This window comes from Pipistrellus kuhlii, unplaced genomic scaffold, assembly GCF_014108245.1.
Source record: "Pipistrellus kuhlii isolate mPipKuh1 unplaced genomic scaffold, mPipKuh1.p scaffold_m20_p_20, whole genome shotgun sequence".
Taxonomy (NCBI): Eukaryota; Metazoa; Chordata; class Mammalia; order Chiroptera; family Vespertilionidae; genus Pipistrellus; species Pipistrellus kuhlii.
The window spans coordinates 18,893,664-18,911,870 of NW_023425516.1; the positions used below are offsets into that span (position 1 = coordinate 18,893,664).

The 18,207-nt window shown below is 39.7% G+C and overlaps 1 protein-coding gene across 2 annotated transcripts in view; it reads right to left on the bottom strand.

Moving 5' to 3' along the window:
- The window catches only part of TTC28 (tetratricopeptide repeat domain 28), a 318,471-nt gene extending 301,071 nt beyond the window's left edge, over positions 1-17,400 (bottom strand). For both annotated transcript variants that reach the window (XM_036449589.2, XM_036449588.2), the window contains exons 1-2: positions 17,167-17,400; positions 6,423-6,701 (exon numbers count right to left, since the gene is read on the bottom strand). In XM_036449589.2, the coding sequence (XP_036305482.1) occupies positions 6,423-6,701; positions 17,167-17,262 (375 nt within the window). In that variant the 5' untranslated portion in view covers positions 17,263-17,400. The remainder of the gene's footprint in view (positions 1-6,422; positions 6,702-17,166) is intronic.
- Between the last annotated feature and the right edge of the window lie 807 nt (positions 17,401-18,207).

Below are 18,207 nucleotides of genomic sequence, written 5' to 3' on the forward strand. Positions count from 1 at the left end.
TAGGGAGTGTGCAGAAGGCAGCTGACCAATGTTTCCCTCTCATGGATATTTCTAACTATCTCTCTCCCTTCCTCTCTGTAAAAAATCAATTAAAATATATATATTTTTTAAAAGATCCTCCCCCTCTTCTCATGGAGCATACTTTCTAGGAGGCTAAGCAGATGACCAACAACAACAAAGAACACTAAAATACAAAACTATCCGGGGGAAAGAAAAGCCACAGGCAAAATTCAAGTAGGGCAATGTGACTACAGATGGTTAGGTACTAACATTAGATTAGGCAGTGATATTTAAGCTGATATTTGAATGCAAGAAAGAACCCACCATAACTGTATGTGGGAAAGACAATTAGACAATTCTAGGGGGCAAATACAAAAGGCCCAAAGTGGACAAGAAAAGCAAATAATTGAAGAAAAGGAGAAAAGAAAAAAAAATGACTGGGTAGAGTACTGTGAGTGAGTGATAAAAGATGAACTCAAAAAGGCAGGCATGGGCCAGATCAGGGTTTTCTTGGACCATGATAAGAATTTTATTCTATGTGAGATAAAAGTTATTTAATGTTACATAGTAAGAATTTGCAGATTTAAATTGCTACATTTACACAGTACGTAACACTCAAAGGAAAATTAATACTGAGAAAGGAAAATTACTATGCTATTGGTTTAGGAACCTTTCTGTTTTAATTAAATTCTTTTTAGTGAAGTTATTTTATAATTAAATCTTCAGACTAAAATATAAAATAGAAATGTCTACTAATACTTTAATAGAAGTTAGAATAATTAGATTTTGACAGTCATTATTGGAAGAAACTGAAGAGCTCCTGCATAAACCACTATATATTACATATGACTGTACCAGGACCGTAAGCTAATCACTTATTAATTTCACAAAGCCTAAGGTATCTCCCGATACAGCTCATGATGAGTGCCAGAAAGACATCTGGAGAAGAGGTTCCTACGTAAAAGTATGGAAATGTCATTAAATATAATAAATCTTTTCATATTACCAGAGAGACCAGAATGGGAAAGAAAAAAAAAAGTGACCGATTTAAAAGTAAAAATACTTCTCACCATATTATCTGAACAAAATACAGCAAGAGCCTAAAGCTTAAGGGCAGGTTTTATATTTAACCTGAGAGGGTGCAGGTGCTGCAGACACCTGCAAGCTAATAGCAAGCTATAATACCAAGACTCAGTTAATCACCACAAATAATCATTGAGAAACTATTATCATTTGCTCATTCTAGGAGCAGGTTTCTGAACATCTGATGTATTAAACTTTGTATTCTCTACCATTTTAATGTTTTTTATTTAAAAAAATTTTAATTTTTTAATTTTTATTGCTTTTGGGGGAGGGAGAGAAGCATCAATTTGATGTTCCACTTGTGTATGCATTCACTGATTGTTTTTTATATGTGCCCTGACCTGAGATCAAACCTGCAACCTTGGCATATCAGAACGATGCTCTAACCAACTGACCCATCGGTCAAGGGCTTAAAACAAAAAATTTAAGAACAGATTTTAAAACCCGTAAGAGTTCCATCTGCCGAGACCGGTTTGGCTCAATGGATAGAGCGTCGGCTTGGGGACTGAAGGGTCCCAGGTTTGATTCCGGTCAAGGGCATGTACCTTGGTTGCAGGCATATCTCCAGTAGGGGGTGTGCAAGAGGCAGCTGATCGATGACTCTCTCATCGATGTTTCTAACTCTCTGTCTCTCTCCCTTCCTCTCTGTACAAAATCCATAAAATATGTTTAAAAAAAGAAAGAGTTCTATCTTAGCTAATTTTAAGTGTACAGTTTCAGTAAAGTTTATTTACATTGTTCTGCAATGGCTCTCCAGGACTTTTACATCCTGCAAAACTGAAATCCTACACACAACTCCGTCTCCCGCTCCTAAGAGCTACCATTCTACTTTTTTCCTGTCACTTTTTTAACAGACAATATTATATTTTTCTGTCACACCCTGTTTTTTAAGAGATAATATGGTTTTACACAAGTCCCTATAAACTATACATACACATACATACACACACACACACACACACACACACACACACACATCAGAGGCCTGGTGCATGACATTCATGCACAGGCAGGGTCCCTTGGCCTGGCCAGTGATCAGGGCCGATCTGGGCCTTCTGGCTGCTGGCAGGGGCCTTCCTTCATTCTGCGCCACCCCCTGGTGGTCAGTGCATGTCATAGCGAGTGATCAAACTGGTCTCCCAGTAGAACTCTGAGGGGACACTTTGCATATTAGCGTTTTATATATATAGATGTACATATACACAATTATACATACATACATACATATATATATATATATATATATATATATATATATATTCTTTTGAGTTTGTATTTTAGTTAGTTTGGGAGGGGGGTATTTATATATAGATGTACATATACACAATTATAAATATATATATATGCTTTTGAGTTGGTATTTTAGTTAGTTTGGGAGGGGGTGTTTAAATAATTTCATCCTTAACCAAAAGGTGGATAGTAGAATGGGCCAAGTCTTACCTCCAATATGTAATAAAAAACACAGAATAAATGACAGAGAATTATATTATAGTACACACTACCCTATTTCCAATCCACAATGCATACTAACAAAATTATTACAAACAAACAGGGTTACTGCCCAGTAGCAGAACAGCAACTAGCCAATATGACATGACCTATTTTATGGAAAAACACATGGTACATAGAAAGAATGAATATTGGACTCACTTTGAAAATAGCCTAATAATAAAATTTTCATATTTTAGCCTTTCTATTTCACAAGAAATTTCCACATTCACCAATTCATTTAGTCGAGTCACAAACCATCCAGAGCTGTTTTCTTCATCTGTAAAAGACATCATAAAAATGCCTACCATGCTGACTTCAAAGGGTAGAAACAAGGGAAAAAGTGAAATAATAAATGTAAACACAATTTGAAAGTTGCAAATACTTCTATATATATGTAAATTGTCTAAAGATAAATCCAAACAACTGTAGTATTATAACTAAGGAATAATCCACACACTCCTGCATACAATTACTATTTACTAAACATTTGTCCATATAGTTTCCTGAATATGATGCGATATTAGAAATCCTCTAAACATTTGGTGCATAGAAAATGAATTCTCTTAAATCTGCTAATGGTGAAATCAAAGTTAAAAGGAGGTCAAAATATAAATCTACATGCTACGTATTACAAGAACAAAAGGGATCAGATTATGGGTATATTTATTTGTGATACAGTGCAGAAAATCTTTAGAAAAACATACTAGATAAGTAACTTTTTCCAAAATTAATTTCCCCTTGAATTAATGATTTGGTGGACTGCAAAACTATCAGTGAAATGCTTCTTCACTGAAAATTACAAGGGCATAAGCACAGGTAAGATTCCACAGAGGACAAATTAATGCTAAAACCCAGAACAAAGCTCCTTCTCTGTGACATTAGTTACAGAACTATGTGGGATTTATATGAAGAATTCTACCTCTCAACCTTTAAAAGGTAAGCAGTGAGAATATAATTTTAAAAGCCATATAAAGTCCTTTAGCTCCATCTTCAAATTGTATAATTTCGCCTATAGTTGCCTATACAAATCAAATGTAACAGGGTTTTATTATCTAGTAGGCAGGCAAAGCATTCTCAAATCTGAACCTTTGGTTACAAGCTCTTTATAATCACTTTTTTAATTCCTCCCCCATTTGAAAGAAATGCTTTGATTATGACACTATTTGCTAGGCTTCTATAATCATCTTGGCACAATGACTTACAATCTGCACAAAAATTGATCTGATTCTAAAGGATCCACAAAATCAATCAAAAGTAATTCAGTCCAGCCCTAACTGGTTTGGCTCAGTGGATAGAGCATTGCCTGCGGACCGAAAGTTCCCAGGTTTGATTCCGGTCAAGGGCATGTACCTTGGTTGCATGCACACACCCAACAGGGGGTGTGCAGGAGGCAGCTGATCAATGTTTCCTTCTCATTGATGTTTCCAACTCTCTATCCCTCTCCCTTCCTCTCTTAAAAAATCAATAAAGTATATATTTTTTAAGAAGTTATTCAGTCCATAAAGTGTCCAGATAAAGGAGGAGATGAGAATCTAATTTCATGAAAATTAGAAGATTGTTGTTTGAGATTTTAAAATAGTTCTAAGTACTATTACATATAAAGGTCCTACTTCAATTAAATACTAACTCAGAGATTAAAAAAAAAATCACTTGTCCTCTAGGTGTCTTTGGGCCATAGTAATAAACTCTCTTTCAGAATATATCAAGTTGGAAATAATCCAACTAATTTCAATTCTTTCTGTCAATAAGAAAATACAGGTAATCAGTTATAATACTTCCATTCTTTCAACAAATATTTACTGAAAGCCTACAGTGTGCCAAGAACTTACTAGCTTGATAACTCAACATAGCTTACAGCATCCACAGAACCTTCACATAAAGAAGATAGTATAATTAAATTTTTTTAGTCTTTTTGCACATAAAATTATGTTCAAGGACATATACCTCAATTACTTAAATATAATAAAATTTGATGTGGAATATGTTAAAGTAAATGTAGGGAACAGAACCAGGGGAGCACTTAACCTTCTCCCCCTTATAATATTTATCATTATACTTGAAAATTTTTAATCTCTTAAGAAATGTACAGCTGCCCTTTTACCATTAAAATTAACACAAAAATTGCAAAAATAAAATAAAATAAAATAAAATAAATGTACAGCTACTTACCCAAGCCATCAAACTACTGAAAGCCATATAATGTAGCATAGTCTTAACGAAAAGTTAAACACAAGAGGGCGCACAAGGGCTGGGAAATTAATAAAACCAAAGGCCAGTTGCATTTTACTCAATTCGCAGCTCTTAAGGCATGGTCACATGGATTTATAAAGGATTCTTCATCCATGTACTTTGGGTTAATTGCACTGAAAATATTTCCCTTTCTTGGTACTTTCCAGAAACCAAATCACTGCTTCTCCGAAAATACAAATTATTTATTCAAATTAAATTTAAACCTAAATTTAGTATTTTATCATTAAGAAAAATTACGACTTTTAATCAAAATTTTATGCCACCTTTTAATCTAACTTCTCCTTGAAAAACATCTGTGTAAATGCTAGCCAAGGCATTAGAGCTGAGTTAATTAATTATGTGACCAAATACCGTAGTCTAATTTTTAAGTTGATAATTTTGGACGGCCCTCAAATGATGTTATAAATATCCAAATGACCCCTGGCAGGAAAAAGGTTCCCCACATGATTTAGACACTGATTTTTTTTTAATTTTGATTTTTTTTTTATTTTTTTTTTTATTTTTTTTTTGTAAGTGGCCAGCAATGGTGGGGCTATAAAATAAGAAAAGACAAACTTTTTTTTCATGGTATAGTATCATTTTTTAAAATTCTTTATTATTGAAAGTATTATACCATTGACTTCTCCCAGCCTGCCCCCACCCCTCAACCCCCACCTCCCAGCACAGGCCTTTACAGAAGACAAACTTTCAAGGAATTTTCAAGCTATTTTAAGCCTCAGATACATTCAACTGACATGTTTATATAACAATATAAATAATTAAGTGAAATTAGTAATAGGCAATGTTTTAATATATTCATAGCTCAACATTCCAGGAAAGCTTCCAGGAAAAGTTAAGGTTGACCCTGGCTGCTGTTCTCAGTGGTAAGAGCGCTGGCCGGTGCAACTGAGGGTCTTGGGTTTGATTCCCAGACATGGGCACATAACTAGGTTTCAGGCTCCGGAGGCAGCCAACCAATGTATGTGTCTCAATTCTCTCTCTCTCTCTCTCTCTCTCTCATGTCTTCTCTCTCCTCCTCCTCCTCCTCCTCATCCTCCTCCTCCCTCCCTTCCATTCTTCTCACACACAAAAAAATCAATGGAAAAAATGTCCTCCATAAGGATTAGTGGGTTTGGGAGGGGGGGGGGGCAAATAAGAGTTGAACTGGACTTACTTAGCCCAATAATATTGGGAGCAAAGGAGAAAATTTCAAGCACAGAGGTTGGCATAAATAAAAAGACGAAAAAGGAAAAGACTAGACCAGTGGTCGGCAAACTCATTAGTTAACAGAGCCAAATATCAACAGTACAACAATTGAAATTTCTTTGGAGAGCCAAATTTTTTTAACGTAAACTTCTTCTAACGCCACTTCCTCAAAATAGACTCGCCCAGGCCGTGGTATTTTGTGGAAGAGCCACCCTCAAGGGGCCACAGAGCCGCATGTGGTTCGCGAGCCGCAGTTTGCCGACCACAGGACTACGCCAACAAAAGTAGGTTTTTCAGCAGAGCAGCAAGAAATAAAGGTGGAAATGTAACCAATTGTACAGGTCTTGAATCTCAGGCCAACTGGCCACATGGAATGACAGAAGAGTCTATGAAGGTATAAATAAAATGTCTACCTTAGGCCATTTGGGATTGAGAAGCCGAGCTTTGATCGCATCGTCCAAGGCCTTGTCATACTGCTGGATTTTCATATACGCTGCAGATCTGTTGCTGTATAAGATGCAGTTCTGAGGGTCAACAGCCAGAGCTTCGTTGTATAAAACAATAGCTGTGTGGAAATCTCCATCGTGACACGCCTGGTTACTCTGACGAACTTTCTCAACAAATTCAGTTTTGCTCAGCACTGGACCGTCAGGACTTCTCTGGCCAATAGTCTTAGCACCAAAGAGAGGAATCTACAAACAAAGAAACTTTGTGAGACTAAGTTCTGATAATCCAGAGGGGTATCTTGTCTGAACAACATGAGGACATAAGCATTCTCCATGTTCTCATCTATATTACAGTTAACTTTTGTGCCCTGAAAGACAGCTTTACAAGAAGCAGCCAGCATAGTGCCTTGAGTGTGTGTGTGTGTGTGTGTGTGTGTGTATACTTACATATGGTATGTATATATTTTTTGATAGAATGAATGAGTAAAAGAGTACTCAAGTTTTTCCTTGGAAATTTAAAGTTATACTAAAGAGCCCAGCCGAGACCGGTTTGGCTCAATGGACAGAGCGTCAGCTTGGGGACTGAAGGGTCCTGGGTTCGATTACGGTCAAGGGCATGTACCTTGGTTGCGGGCATATCCCCAATAGGGGGTGTGCAAGAGGCAGCTGATCGATGACTCTCTCTCATCGATGTTTCTAACTCTGTAACTCTCTCCCTTCCTCTCTGTACAAAATCAATAAAATAAAAAAATTAAAGAGCCCAAGCTGGTGTTGCTCGATAGTTAGAGCTTAGCCAGAGCACCAAAGAGTCATGAGTTCCATTCCAGGTAAAAGGCACATACTTAGATTATAGGTTTGATCTTTGGCCATTTGGGGCATGTGTGGAAGGCAATCAACCTCTGTCTCTCTCTCTCTCTCTCTCTCTCTTTCTCTCTTCCCCCAGCCCCCCACATACCTCCACCCTTTCTCCATCCCTCCCTCCCTAAAAGGCAATGGAAAAAATATACTCAGGTGAGGATTAACATACATACATACCTACATACTTACATAAAGTAATACTAAGGGAAAGATAAAATATAAACCTACCCCTCGCTGGTTTCGCTCAGTGGACAGAAGGGTCCCCCTTCGGACTAAAGGGTCCCCGGTTCAATTCTAGTTAAAGGCACATACATGCCCAAGTTGTGGGCTCAATGCCCAGTAAGGGGGGTTTAGGGGGCAGCTGGTCAATGATTCTCTCTCATCATTGATGTTTCCATCTCTTTTTCCCTCTCCCTTCCTCTCTGAAATCAATAAAAATATATTTAAAAAATTAAAATTAAAAAATGGTTGCACTTAGGAAAATAATGAAAGAAACAAGATCAAAGTATTAATAATGCTAAGTTATCTTTGAATATAAGATTATGGATTATTTTTCTTAAAATTTTCTTTTCTCCAAATATTAGGAAATGAGCATATGTTTTACATAAAAATAAAATTTTAATGTACCAATGAATCTTTTTAAATTGGCAAATTTGATAACTGTAATTTGGCTACTACCATGGAATTTCTAAGAGAAACACCAGTTTTTGGAGATCACTAAAAAGAAAAAAATAGCTGCTAGAAATTATATCTTGGCAACTTAAGACCTTATTTTGATGTTGACTTTTCCAATTCACTAAGTTTTCTATGACTTTATAGCAGTGACCTTAAAACCGAAGGGAGTGACTCAGTCAAATGTTATTCATTTTTAAAACATGAAAATTATGAACTGCATTAGAGTCCTTATGGAAGAAACTTAAAACAGCAGTATCAAGAGAGACAGTTTGCATGTCTAAGCAGGTTTGCCCAAACTGAAATTAAAACAAAAAAGTGTAATTTTCTTCCCCATGTCTTTCGGTAAAATTAAGTCCAGTCCCTCAATTCAAAAGAGGGCAGATCTAACATGTAACACACCACCCTGTACAAAAGCAACAGACTCCTCACAGAGATATTTGCATTAAAAAGAACAAATTCGACCGAGAGGAGAAAGAAAAGCAGAGCTAATCTCTCACACAGACAACCACTATTTTCCTCCGCTTACCGGGGTATCGTATCCTAGATGTCAGGACAATCAGGGCTATAAAGCAGTGCAAAGACAATGCAAGGTACAAACTTCATAGACTCAGATAACCCAGAAAGGTACCCTGCATTCCAGACAAACTAGTTTCCCATTGAAGATACCCAGAAATCTTTCTCCAAGTCCGTTTCAAGTATTTTACAGTTTTTCCCAATAGCCCCAAAGCGAAGGGAAAAGAAACTATCTTTTATTGAAATAAATATAATCAAAAGAAGCCTGTCATGAGATAATTAGAAGAAAGGAATGATACAGCAAAACACACTCAATCCAGCAGGAACCCAGAAATTCAAAATTAAGGAAAATATAATACTCTGTATTGTGAATACATCGGTCAGAGAGTGAAATCTAGGTCAAAGCACAGAATACAGAATTCTCAACTTCACGGTCACCAATACTTTTACAAAGCCTACATTTTAATCCTATGTAGGAGTCATGTTTGGCAAAAATGATCTTTGATAATAGACAAGTGTTCTATGAGACTTAAAACAGGAGTCTCACTTTCATCGGTTTTTTGTTTTTGTTTTAATCCTCAAACCGAGGATATTTTTCCATTGATTTTTAGAAGAGTGGGAGAGAGAAAGAGAGAAATATTGATGTCAGAGAAACACATTGATTGGTTGCCTCCTGCAAGCACTGTGACCATGGCCAGGGCGGCCAGGAGCCTGCAACTGAGGTACATGCCCTTGCCAGAATCAAACCTGGGACCCTTCGGTCCATAGGCGGACGCTCTATTCACTGAGCTTAACCACCAGGGCAAAAAAGGAACAACTTTCTATTACTTCTACTGACTTTGGTGGTAATAAAATAACTGTATGTACTTTTCTCAAGTCAGAAAACTACACACTTTAAAATGGGTGAATGTTAGCCCGAACAGGTTTGGCTCTGTGGATAGAGCGTCGGCCTAGTGACTGAAGGGTCCAGGTTTGATTCTGGTCAAGGGCACATGCTCAGTTGGGGGCTAGATCCCCAGTGGGGAGCATGCAGGAGGCAGCCGATCAATGATTCTCTCTCATCACTGATGTTTCTCTCTCCCCCTCCCTTCCTCTCTGAAATCAATAAAAATATTTTTTAAGGGTGCCGAAACCGGTTTGGCTCAGTGGTAGAGCATTGGTCTGTGGACTGAAAAGTTCCAGGTTCGATTCCGGGCAAGGGCATGTACATTGGTTGCGGGCACATCCCCGGTAGCGGGTGGGCAAGAGGCAGCTGGCCGATGTTTCTCTCATCGATGTTTCTAGCTCTCTCTCTCCCTTCCTCTCTGTAAAAATCAATAAAATCTATTAAAATATATTTTTTTAAGGGTAAATTTTATGGTATGTAAATTTTATCTAAATCAAAATTATTTCAAATAAAATAAAAATTAAAGACATGTTGTGCAGTTTTATCTTATTTGAGTTAAAATGCTTACATGTATTTCTGTGAATGTGTCTATCCATTGTTAGAAAGATGCACAGAAAAAGTTCCAGGGGAAAATGTGTAAAGTATTGAAAGTAGCAATCACTGTATGAGTAAGATTATGGGGTTTGGTTTTATTCCTGCTTGTCTCATATTTTCTAAATTTATACAATACAGCCGAAACCGGTTTGGCTCAATGGATAGAGCGTCGGCTTGGGGACTGAAAGGTCCCGGGTTCGATTCCGGTCAAGGGCATGTACCTTGGTTGTGGGCACATCCCCAGTAGGGGGTGTGCAAGAGGCAGCTGATCAATGACTCTCTCATCGATGTTTCTAACTCTGTATCTCTCTCCCTTCCTCTCTGTACAAAATCAATAAGATATATATTTAAAAAATAAAAAATAAAAAATAAATTTATACAATACACACATTCACCTTTCATGATCATAAAAGAGAGTTTTGTTAAAATAAAGATGAACTTTGATTTTAAAGTTTCTTATAGAAATTTCTGTGAGTTACCAATTTGTGGTTTTACAGGTTATACATTTTTTTTCCACTTACAGTATAAATTTAATTATAGTTGTGATTTGGGAAATAGTATTTCTAATGTAAATAATTATTTTCTTTGATTCATAGTGACCACACATTCAATGAACACAATACATACGTTCATATTTGGGTTAAATTGTATCTCTAATCTCTTCCCATGCAAAATAGCAATCTACTCTATCTATAAAAACACTATTAAGTTTAAGTTCAACATCAACCTTTGTCTTTAACAAAGCTTTTTTTTTTGCTTTTTTTTTTTAGTAGCAATCATCCAAAAGAAACAACGGTAATCATAAATTTTTTTAATATATTTTATTGATTTTTTACAGAGAAAAAGGGAGAGGGTTACAGAGCTAGAAACATTAATGAGCGAGAAACATTGATCAGCTGCCTCCTGCACACCCTCTACTGGGGATATGCCTGCAACCAATGTACATGCCCTTGACCGTAATTGAACCTGGGACCTTACAGTCCACAAATCGATGCTCTATCCACTGAGCTAAACTGGTTTGGCGTAATCATCAATTTTTATTTTAAAACATATTGCTTCTGCTTTTAGAAGAAATAAGCAGTGAAAGAACAGGACAGTATTTAAGAAGTTTGGTATAAAAACAAACAGTTTTGAATTATACTTACTATTTTTAATAATTACAAATACATTGTCAAACACCCTATAAGCAGCTTCGATTTAGCAAGCTTTTACAATGCAGCAGTGTGGTGCGAGACGGTTTCATTATTCCTCAAGCACTCAGAAAAGTGATAGGGACAGGAAGAGGTTTGAGGTTTTTGTTTGTGGTTTTTCTTTGTTGTTTTTGGGGATTTTTTATGTATGTGTGGGTCTGTGGTTTTTAGGTTTGTCTTATGGATGGTTTTTTTGGTTATTTTTGTTTTGGTTTGGTGCTTTGTTTTTTTTGTTTTTTGGCATGCTTTTAAATGCAGCTCATTAACTCAAAAAGATAAACAACAAATATCAAATCCCTACCACATGCAAGGCATTGCTCTGAATACCTACTTACATTCTTTTTTATTTGGGATAGGTATTACTATCTCATTACATATATGAGAACACTAAGATGTATAACAGTTAAAATTGGTCAAAAACACATATAAACTAGTAAGAAGCAGAGCCAAACTTGGAGATGTGAATCTAAATCTGCATCCATGCTTAAGCTTTCAAAGACCATTCCTCAATATTTGAGGGAAAGATCTGAAACAGAAAATTGGATCAGTCTACCATCAAATGATGAAGTTAAAAGATATATCCCAAACTAAATTGTATTTCTTTTATACACTAGCAATGAACTAGTGATGAAAAATTAACAATACAAAATATAAAAAAATTTTAAAGTCTATGTACAACAGCATCAAACAATAAAATACTTAGAAATAAATTTTTGAAAGAAGTGCAAAAAAAAAAAAAAAGTGCAAGAGTTGGGACTGGAAAACTGCAAAGTATCAGAAAGATTAGGCACTGGCTGGGTATCTCAGTTAGTTGGAGCATCGTCCCTATGGACCAAGGTTCGATTCCCAGTCAGGGCACACAAAAGAGTCAACCAATGAATGCATGAATGGGTAGACAATAAAAATTGATGTTTCTCTCTCTCTCAATCTCTCTCTCATCAATAATTTTTCTAAAGGACAGATTAAACAATGACTTTAAAAATCCCAAGTGTTTTTTGGCAGAAATTGATAAATTGGTCTTAAATCCAGGGACTCAGAAATGCCAAAAGTGTTGAAAAAGAACAAAATTAATGAACTTAATTAATTTCAAAATCTATTAAAAAGCTACTATAATCAAATATTATAGAGCTGGCATGAGAATAAATAGAGAATAAAATAAAGAGTCCAGAAATAAACGTAATATATACACAGTTGATTTTTCAATAAGGGTGCAAAGACCATTCAGTGAGAAATTTCTTTTTTTCAATATTATAGTGCTGGAACAACTGGGTTACCATGTGCAAAAGAATGAATCTGGACCACTACCTTACACAAAAATTAACTCAAAGTGGATCAACAACCTAAGCATAATGGCTAGAAGTTAAAACTCTTAGAAGGGAGCATAGGAGTAAACCTTCGTGATCTTGGATTTGACTATCGATTCTAAGATTTGACACCAAAAGCATAAGGAACAGAAGAAAAAATAGCTGAAACCAGCCTGCGGACTGAGGGGTCCCGGGTTCGATTCCGCTCAAGGGCATATACATTGGTTTTGGGCACATCCCCAGTGGGGCGAGGGGGGGTAGGGGGTGTGTGCAAGAGGCAGCTGGTTAATGTTTCTCTCTCATCGATGTTTCTGGCTTCCTATCCTTCTCCCTTCCTCTCTGTAAAAAAAAAATCAATAAAATATTTTTTTTAAAGAAAAAGAAAAAATAGATAAATGGACTTCATGGCAAAACTTCTTTTGCAACAAAGAACATTATCAAAAAAGTAAAAAGACAACCTACAAAATGGGAGAAAACATTTGCAATCTTATATATGATTAGGAGTTAGCATCCAGAATAATTTTTAAATTCCTACAACTCAATAATAAAAAAGACAAGTAACTCAATTTAAAAAATGGACTCCTTTGCCCTAGCCGATTTGGCTCAGTGGATAGAGGGTCAGCCTGTGGATTGAAGGGTCCCGGGTTCAATTCCGGTCAAGGTCACATGCCTAGGTTTCAGGCTTCATCCCCAATAGGAGAATAGGAGGTGTACAGGAGGCAGCCAATCAATGATTCTTATCACTGATGTTTCCCTTTCTCTCTCTCCCTTCCTTCCTCCCTCCCTCTCTGAAATCAATAAAAATGTGTGTGTGTTTTTTAATGGACTCTCCCCACCATCACCACCCTAGTTGGTTTGGCTCAGTGGATAGAGTGTTGGCCTTCAGAGCAAAGGGTCCTGGGTTTGATTCCGGTCAAGGGCACGTACCTCAGGTGCAGGCTCCTCACCAGATGCAGGAGGCAACCAATCAATGTCTCTCTCACAATGATGTTTCTGTCTTTCCCTCTCTTTTCCACTCTCTAAAAGTTAATGAAAAAAACATCCTCAGGTAAGGATTTTTTTAAAAAGGACTCCCAGCCCCCCAAAATGGACAGGGATTTGAACAGACATTTCTCCAAAGAAATATGAAAGAGGCCAATAAGCACAAAGAATTATGCCTAGCATCACCAATCAGCAGGGAAATGCGAGTCACAGTTGCAATGAGATGCCATTTTACACCTACTACCGTGTTTCCCCAAAAATAAGACCTAGCACATGGAAAGATAAGACATCCCCTGAAAATAAGACCTAGCGCAACTTTGGGAGAAAAAATTAATATAAGATACTGTCTTATTTTCGGGGAAACAGGGTAGGTCAGCTACAGGTAAAAAGACAGAAAATAACAAGTATTGGCAAGAATGTAAAGAAACTGAAACGCTCACACGTTCCTAGCGGGAATGTAAAATGATGCAGAGCCTTAAAAAAATAAAGTCAGTCAGCTCCTCAAATGGTTAAAAGAGTTATCATGTGACCCACCAATCGGGATATACCCAAGAGAAATTAAAACATATGTCCCCACTAAAACTTGTACATAAATGTTTATAGCAGCGTTATTCATAATACAGTGGGCCCTCTGTATCCACAGGTTCCACATCCGGGATCGAAAGTGTTCAGATAAAACAGTTACATTGTTGCTAATGTGTACCAGGTGGTTAATCCTAGGATGCTTGCCTCTGAACATACACAGACTGTATTTTTCTTATCATTATTTCCTAAATAGCACAGTATAACAATTATTCATACAGCATTTACATTGTGTTAGGCATTATAAGTAATCTAGAGATGATTTCATGCATACAGGAGGATGTGCATAAGTTATCTGTAGATACTCTATCACTTTATATAAGGGACTGGAGCATCCTGGGATCTTGTTATCTGGGGGTGGTTCTGGAACACCCCCTCTCCCTCCCCTGCCCCTCCGGATACCAAAAGGCAAGTGTAACCAAAAAGTAGAAAAAGTTCACATGTCTATCAACAGATGAATAGATAAACAAAATATGGTATATCTTTCTAATGAAATATTATTAGCAATAAAAATGAATAGGGTGAGCCGAAACCGGTTTGACTCAGTGGATACAGCGTCGGCCTGCGGACTGAAAGATCCCGGGTTCGATTCCGGTCAAGGGCATGTACCTTGGTTGCGGGTACATCCCCAGTAGGGAGTGTGCAAGAGGCAGCTGATGGATGTTTCTCTCTCATCGATGTTTCTAACTCTCTATCCCTCTCTCTTCCTCTCTGTAAAAAATCAATAAAATATTTTTTTTTAAAAGGAATAGGGTGATGATACGTTACACAGCCTCAAAAAAAAACAAAAAAAAAACACACTATGTTAAGTAAAAGAAGCCCGTCACAAAAGAAAGATATTGTAAGTTACATTATGTAAAATCCCACAATAGTTAAATTCAGAGACAGAAAGTAGGTTAGTTATTGCCAGAGGCTGAGAAAAAGGCAAGGAATGTTAATGGGTACAGATTTCCTTGTGGGGTGATGAAAATGCTAGAAGTAGATAATGGTGATGTTGGACACATAGTGAGTGTACCATAAACTAGGAATTGTACAGTAGGAGATTAATCTTATTGTAAGTGAATTACATCTCAAGAAAGCTAAGTTTTTTAAAGACACTTCTTTTTTTTTTAAAGTCAGTGATGGGGATGTGATGTACCACATGGTAACTGTATTATATATAAGGTAGTTAAGAGAATATATCTTAAAAGTTCTCAACACAGGAAAAAAATATGTAACTATGTGTGGTGACGTTTACTAGACTTACTGTGGTGATCTTTTTATAATATATATAAAACCATCAAATGATTATGTTGTACACCTGAAACTAATGTTATCTTCAATTATAACTCAATTTTAAAAATAGAAAAATAACATCCAAAGGAACTACAAAAATGACACACTGAGACAATAAAAAACCTAATTTTCAATACTATTCGGATGCAATCTCAACTCCTAAAGTCTTGTCATCCTATACATTCATAGTTTGTCAGTGAACAAAAATAAACTAATGAAATGAAATCAACTACTGAAATGCTAAAAACATGAAAAAACAGCCCCTGAAACAGCAAATCACTTTCACTCAAACAATTCTATTTTAGCACCGACTCTGAACTAAACATAAGTCTCAGTTTCAAAATATCACATCCAGAGGACAAATACTCCGAGGTTTAAGCAAATTTCCAACTGTTCTGAATAAACAGTCATTCAGATTTGCTTTGATGAAAATGTAAATGTTTACCTGCCTCAAAGAAAACAAAATCCTTACAAGCCTAGTGTTCCCAAGTGATGGAGAGAAAGAACCATGCTTTTTATTATTATTATTATTCAGAATTCTATTTCAAAATTAGTGTTAACCTAGCCAGGGTCCTCATAGTTGACGGCTTATATGTATGCCCTGCTTTGTTTACAACCTACTTAAAACAAGGCGTTATAAACAGTCCCAAAAATTATGTTTCTACCTGATATAAGTCACATTATACAGTAACCTTGACAGCCATTAACCTCAACATGTCTCAAGAAACTATTTTTGGAAACTCTCTAAGTCCTTTTAGTCTTGCTACAAGTATTTACTGAGCATCTCCCAGGTGCCAGGCACTGCACCTGGTACCGGGATGCCACCCCGGTGACCCATCAGCTGAACAGGTGTCTCTGCTCACAGCAAGCCAGTGCTTGTCAAAGGAGCCCGATGAGGACAACTTGGCAGCTTGTTTAAAAGTCAAAATCTGCTTCTCAGCCTTGGAGAGACCTCGGGCCTGCGCTGAGTCTCGTATTTTCTTTTCTTTTTCTTTTTTTTTTTTTGTAATATATTTTATTGATTTTGTACAGAGAGGAAGGAAGAGAGATAGAGAGTTAGAAACATCGATGAGAGAGAGTCATCGATCAGCTGCCTCTTGCACACCCCCTACTGAGGATATGCCCGCAACCAAGGTACATGCCCTTGACCGGAATCGAACCCGGGACCTTTCAGTCCCCAAGCCGATGCTCTATCCATTGAGCCAAACCGGTTTCGGCTGAGTCTCGTATTTTCATCAATCGCTCCGATACCCCCCGGCTGTGTTGGCGAACCCAAGGCTGGGGCCATCCCTCCCCATCCAGCAAGATGCCACACCTCCAAAGTCAATGTCACTGAGCATCCTTCGCCCAGACCGATGCCCCAACACACCCCGAAGCTGGGGCGGAAGGGAAGCATCCCCGAACCGCTGTGCCCTAAGCCACCGACAGGCTTGTTCCTTCCCGGGACCCCTCCCCGCCCCCCGGGGCTGCCTGCACCTGAGCCTCCCGCGACCGCGCCGACACCTGTCTCCCAGCGGCTGCCGCCCGCCTCCCCGATGGGCGGGCTGCGTTTGGGGGCCCGCCGCCCCCAAAAGCGCGGGGGGCAGGCGGAGACGCCGCCGCGCGCATTAGGCGCCGACTGTATACCGCGCTCCCCCGGCCCCCGGCGCGCGCGCACGGACTCCCGCGAAAACTGAGGCGGACGGACGACAGGCCGGTCCCCGCCGCCCGAGGGTGCCAGGCGGGGATCGAACCCGTCCGGGGGGGCCGGGTTCCGCCTCGCGGGCGCTCGTCAGCCGCCGAGGCCCGGCCGGGCTCCCACCGACGGAGTTTTCACAAAGAAAGTCTCCGGCCCGCGCCCCTCACGCACTCACCGGCGCCGGCGGCGACTCCGGCTCCCGCCGCCTCCGGCCCCGCGCCGGGGTCGGCCCCGGGGTTGGCTCGAGCGCCGGCGGCGGCGACTGCTCCATCCCCGCGGGGGCCCGGGCCGCGTCCGCCCGCCTCGAGCTAACGGTCCCGCCAGCTAGGAGCGCGCGCCGGCTCCGCGCGCCATGTTCCCGCCGTGCCGCGCGCCGCCGCCGCGGCCGCCCCCCGCCAGCCCCCTCCCCGCGCACGCGCACGCGCGCCGCCGCGAAGCCCACCGCCGCCGCCGCGCACGCGCCGCGCCCCCCTCCCCGCGAGCCCCGCCTCGCGCCCCTGAGCCGGCCCGCTGTTCCCGGCGCCGCGCCCACCCCCTCCGCACCCGGCCGGCTGTTCTGAGTTGAGCGCCGCCGCCTGCCGCACAGCGGACCACCCCAGGCCGGATGCCTAGGCTCCTTGCAGGCACTGCTCCCTTTGCTGCCCCCCGGTGCACAGGGCTTGGGGCGAGGGTCTGGTCCCCCGCGAAGGGCCGGACGAAGGATGTCTCTGCTGAGATCCCCGGAGTGGAAGGGTGCAAGCACGTGCACGACGAGCAAGCGGCACAGGGAAAGCCCTGGTGTCTGGGGAGACCCTGAGTGACAGTCCCGCATCTCCACTCATCTTCGCGTGATGAATAAGGTCAGGAATCCGGGTCTGTTTCTCCTTGATGAGGAAGGTCGGACCACGAAGGCATGACGGGAGGACTCAAGAAATAATCGAGATAGAAGTGTCAACACCGGGCCTCAGAGGTGCCAGGTGGTATAATCAGATGTCAAGACCTCTCAAGTAGGTTTGTTTGTTTACCGGCTAAAAACCACTCGGTTCCAGTATTGCCTCCACCTGTTACAGACTGGGGGAACTGGAATAGGACACTTGACTGAGCCAGAGAGCCTTGATTTTTTTAAATATATTTTATTAATTTTTTAGAGACAAAAGTAGAGGGATAAGAGAGTTAGAAACATCGATGAGAGATATAGATCAGCTGCCTCCTGCACACCCCCCACTGGAGATGTCCC